Source organism: Caenorhabditis remanei, chromosome X, assembly GCF_010183535.1.
Source record: "Caenorhabditis remanei strain PX506 chromosome X, whole genome shotgun sequence".
Classification (NCBI taxonomy): Eukaryota; Metazoa; Nematoda; class Chromadorea; order Rhabditida; family Rhabditidae; genus Caenorhabditis; species Caenorhabditis remanei.
Window position 1 is genome coordinate 5,007,470 of NC_071333.1, and position 5,490 is coordinate 5,012,959.

The following is a 5,490-nucleotide window of genomic DNA, read 5'->3' on the forward strand; positions in this document are numbered from 1 at the left end:
ATGCATTCGACCGTCTTCACCGTTTTACTCTTTTCTTCTTTGATCGGAGGAACCTTCGGATTCTGGTCGGACTTCCCACCCGTTTTTCTCAACTCTGAAAACGACGGATCCCCAAGGAATGTTGTTGATAACGTCAATGATCCTATCAAATATCATTTCCTTCGCCCCTCGGACATTACTGGAACAATGGCTAGGAAATTCGTTCTCAAGCTGAACAAAGCTATTGCATCTGGAGATACCGCCGAAATCGGGAAACCGTTCTCATCTAAATTTATCCTACACGGATGTAATGGTCTCTTCAACAAAAGTGAGTTATAATCACAGTTTGACTCTTTAACGATTTTCCTTCATACAGATCAAACAGTCGAATTGCTCTCGCAACCAGTGGACAACGTTATGTGGCAATTTGAATACATCAAGTTTAGGACAGAAGACAAATTTGTCTGGATTTACTTGAAGCCGCTGAACAAATCTGATAATCTTGAATACGTTCTCGAATGGAGTTCGATCTTCGACGTAGTCTCCAATGGAGTAATTGGAAATTGCCCTCAGAATGTCCATCAAAAGTTCACCAGTCACGAATCAATTCTTGATAATTTTTATTAATGAGATTATCAAAATTTCTGTTGGCTTAATGAAGATTGAACATGCAGTTTTTAGATCAGCAAAATAAACTTAAATAAATGTAATCTTGTAGGATCTGTTTTTTCATTCAGAGAAATTCGTTATAAATCAGTTGTGAAATCTCCATTTAGATGGTTAAAAAAATACATCTCCCTATACAGAATTCAATTTAATCAAAAGATTAAATTTATACAATTGGTTTTTTATAAGTTCTAACATATTGTGAATTTTTACAGGAGCTGTTTTTGTTTCCGTTACAATACTGAAGCAAAATAATTCACTTGATATCCGATTTGTGTTTTCTAGAAAAAATGAATGTTGCTACAATCAATGATTGTTTAAAAAAGCAGGAAGCGTTTGTCAAAAACAAAAATTCATATATATATAAAGGATTAAAAAGTTTGAAAAAGTTTGTAAAAAATCAGCAAAAGAAATAGCAAAGGAATGAATGATACAGAAAATGGCTGAACATAATAATACAGGTTAATGTTTTTTAAACATGATAAATTGAGAAAATGGTGTAATGAACTGATAAATATAAGGAATAAAGTATTACATTACTTAAACAGGTTTTTGTCGTTTCTCCTTGCCAGTTGCGCAAACATCTGACCAAGATCCGTTGTGTCACTCCGTTCGCAGATTTGAACAATTTCCAGCAGTGCTTGCCTCATCATTTCTGCCTTTTCCGGGTGTTTTTTGGCGACTCGTTCAGCTTGATCCTTGATTTGACCAATATCTCTTTGAAATTGTTCAACGTCTTCTAATCGAACTGGGGTCCGGTTCTGAAAATACTATCATTTTTAAGAAAAACATGTAATTAAGAATCTTACGGTTGAGTAGGCAACGTGACGGCGAGGAAGACTTGGGACTCCGAATGGTGGTGGCTCGAATCCGCTGTTATCACCATGATCCATTTGAACATCGAAATCGGCGATTGGCTGGATCGTACTCGCTTGATGAATGGCTAGTGGTGAGTGTGTGTCTTGAATCGGCCAATTTTGCATCGAAGTACTCGGGACATCATTATCGAAAGACAAAGGATGTGCTTCACTTGGTCGGTTTTCATACATCGGTGGATCAGTGAACCATAAACCAGTTCGATCATCAAAGTATCCGTCGACTGGTTCTTGCTCATCATCTGCGTGAACATCGGAGCTCTGGTTGGTGATGCTGAAAAATAAATGTTATCTTTCAAAAATTATGATTAATCACTTTAAAAACTTACTCAACGGCAGGCTCAAAACCAATCTCATCGTTGTCGAAAGTATCTTCTGTGATATCACCAACAACCGTTTCATCATCCCTGATGTCTTCTACTTCCTCTTCATCATCAGAGACGTCAAAAATTATGGGTTCTCCCTTTTTGTCCACAGTGGCGTTTTTTCGGGTCTTGGTTTCCCATTTCCACGTCTCTGCTCTGAAGAAACGAATTGAGCCGTAGTTTGGATACTCTTTCCAGAGCTTATCCTCTACTTTCTCAACGGAGAGCATTTTTCTTTTGACCAATTTTTTCAATTTGCGGCGCAAATTCTCCTTCTCCATTCGAAAACAGGTCGAGACTGCCTTGGCTGAAAATTAATATGTAATATAATTATTCACTATGCTTGATTCAAAAGTAACTCACAGCTCAAATAACAACCAGTGCGCTTGTAAACATCAATGGCAACATGGGCATATAACCGATGCTTGCCTTGGCCGTATTGTGGGAGAAGTTTTGGCATTGTTGATATGATATCCAAAATGACCAGTTTGATCATTTCTTTGTCGCGACCTCTATTCAATTCGCTTTGGTGCCAGTCTTGGATTACAATATCCGAATTGTGTTCAATTCTCACATACTGTGAAAACGAAAGCTGACGACTCGGATCCCTTTGTGGTAATTCAGGAAGAGGTAGACGAGGAGGTTGTTGCCAGATGAATAATGGTGCTGGCTTGGTCTTCACTTGAATCCGTTGCAATGACATAATCAATAGGAACAGCGGTAGGTTTGAGCTGTAATAAAATTGATATTGTTATCATTAGATTTGAGAACAGAAAAAATTACAAGGAGTTTTCAAAACAAATTTGGTATGTATAGAGAAGAGTTTAAAAAATAAGAAACTACTACACTGCCCGACATAAATATAGAGCCACTTGTGATTATCGACTATCTCACAAAAATGATGATACTTCAGGAAGTTTTCAGAATGGCAAAAATATACATTTATTAGCTGAAAAATGTTGCATGCAAAACATTTTAACTCTGCCTCTTTGTTTTTGGAAAAATCGAAAAAATGTGAAAAATGGCTTCAATCTATCCGACATAAGTATAGAGCCACTCACAAAAAGTGTCAAAAATGAGAAAATCACAAGCTAAAAACATTGAATTCAGAATCTTCGTCGAAAGTTGAGTTGGTTAGAGATATTTCTCCAACATTTTCAGTTAAAAAATTTTGAGAAAAATGAGAATTTCTGCAAATTTCCAAGCCTCTCCATTTTCAGTTTGTTTTGTCCAAATAAGTTCTATCTAGCATCTGATTTTTGTCTATATTAAGTGTGTAACTCATGAATTAAAATTTGGTATAGTTTTTGTAAACATTTGAATTCTTTTGAACAACTTAGGTTGTCTTAAATCAGAAAAGTAGGAAATTTTTTGAAATTTTGCATGCATTTACATCGAAATTTCTGGTACTTTCCATTTTAACTAATTTTTTTTGCTTGTCAGACACCGAACTGGCTTTGTTGTTTTGTTTATCATCATTTATCCTGAATTAGATCTCTTGTAAATCAGCAAAAAAAGTAGCAACATGAAAAACACCTGTATCGTACAGAGGTATATTTTTAGCTCTGGTAAAAATTGCCGCGCCTTCAGTAAAATTTTGAAAATGCAACAAATCTATGATGATAACACTGATATATGCTGAATTATTGTCATAATTGCTCATTGAACACAGTTTGAATAATCTGATGATTTTGCTTCAACTTTTCTGATCTAAAATTTCATGTTGCTACTTTTTTGCTGATTTACAAGAGATCTAATTCAGGATAAATGATGATAAACAAAACAACAAAACCAGTTCGGTGTCTGACAAGCAAAAAAAATTAGTTAAAATGGAAAGTACCAGAAATTTCGATGTAAATGCATGCAAAATTTCAAAAAATTTCCTACTTTTCTGATTTAAGACAACCTAAGTTGTTCAAAAGAATTCAAATGTTTACAAAAACTATACCAAATTTTAATTCATGAGTTACACACTTAATATAGACAAAAATCAGATGCTAGATAGAACTTATTTGGACAAAACAAACTGAAAATGGAGAGGCTTGGAAATTTGCAGAAATTCTCATTTTTCTCAAAATTTTTTAACTGAAAATGTTGGAGAAATATCTCTAACCAACTCAACTTTCGACGAAGATTCTGAATTCAATGTTTTTAGCTTGTGATTTTCTCATTTTTGACACTTTTTGTGAGTGGCTCTATACTTATGTCGGATAGATTGAAGCCATTTTTCACATTTTTTCGATTTTTCCAAAAACAAAGAGGCAGAGTTAAAATGTTTTGCATGCAACATTTTTCAGCTAATAAATGTATATTTTTGCCATTCTGAAAACTTCCTGAAGTATCATCATTTTTTTGAGATAGTCGATAATCACAAGTGGCTCTATATTTATGTCGGGCAGTGTATCAAGTACCCTTAAACCAGTTATTGAATATTGCGTAGTTATCTCGTAGCAGTAAATATTAAGCGTTAAAACAAATTAATTGAATTATGTGCGCTAAAAGATAAAACAAATCGAATAATAAAACAGAAATGGCTAAGAGCAGACATTATACAACATGGTGGCAAGACAATGAGTTGCTAAATTAAGATAGGAGACAGGAAATGAATGGTGATTAAAATAACTTTTTTCAAACGAACGAGACGTGCTCTAGTCTTAATGAGACCAATTTGAAGAGCACTGGGGTTTCAAAGTGAATCTCTAGTGAAGGTGTCAGTGAACTGTTAATAGAAAACGTTGTTGAGAGTGCAGTAAAAGAGTTAGAGGTCGGAGACTAACTGCCTCTCAGAGAGAAATAAAAAATCATCCCAAATAAAGTGGGACCGTCGGATTGCCTTTGGTAGCCAAGTAAGGGGGTAAGCAAAAGAAAACCCTTGGCTACAAACGTGCTGACAGAGAAAAAATAGTTAATCAACAAAAAAGTAAGTTGTATTAAAAACAGCTGGTTTATGAATAAAGACTGCGTGATCAACTCTATCAAAAGACATTTCGAAACCTACGTATAAAAATTCAGAAGCTTTGATTCAAGAATTAATTGATTGAATCGACGGTAAGACCTGAGTCTTGGAAAGAATGGGAAGTTTAGCATGAGTTGACCAACAATAGGAAAGGGGGAAGATATCATCGATGTGCCCAAGACAAAAGTGAGTTATTTCAGAATGAGAAAGTGGCGAAAACTAGACATGGCCCAAGTTTTATGAAAAACTGTAATTCATTTTTGTAGTTTGAAACGTGTTTCCTATGAAGTGAAGTATGACCTAGAAACGCAAAAAAATCGGCAGCTGCTCATTTTTGCATTCAATTCAGAGAAAAATCAGAGTTTTTGAGAAAATTTTTTTTGAGAACAATAAAATAAAAAAATATAGTCAGCTATAAAAATTTTGTTCTTTTTACTATAGTTTTCTCTGAAAATACAGTTTTTCCTTTCTTCTCCAATTTTTCCAACACGCCTTGTGTCAAATCAGTTGGATTGACCGGAAACTTCGGAAGAACAGGAATTGTAACATTCCAGAGCGAAATCATTTTTTTATTTACTACCCTCTGCTTGAAAATTTACGGTACGTGTTGTTTGAAAATTTCTGATTCATCTTGTAATCCTTCCTCACC

At 34.8% G+C, this 5,490-nt stretch overlaps 2 protein-coding genes across 2 annotated transcripts; one reads left to right on the forward strand and one right to left on the reverse strand.

Moving 5' to 3' along the window:
- GCK72_022951 (uncharacterized protein) lies at nt 1-606 on the forward strand (the record flags this gene model as incomplete). Its single annotated transcript, XM_003095240.2, has 2 exons — nt 1-307; nt 356-606. The coding sequence occupies 2 exons, from the start codon at nt 1-3 to the stop codon at nt 604-606; spliced, it is 558 nt and encodes a 185-aa protein (XP_003095288.2).
- Nucleotides 607-1,181: 575 nt separating this feature from the next.
- Nucleotides 1,182-2,588, reverse strand: GCK72_022952 (uncharacterized protein; the record flags this gene model as incomplete). Its single annotated transcript, XM_003095264.2, has 4 exons — nt 1,182-1,406; nt 1,455-1,794; nt 1,850-2,192; nt 2,249-2,588. 4 exons carry the CDS (start codon nt 2,586-2,588, stop codon nt 1,182-1,184), a joined length of 1,248 nt encoding a protein of 415 aa, XP_003095312.2.
- Nucleotides 2,589-5,490: the final 2,902 nt, after the last annotated feature.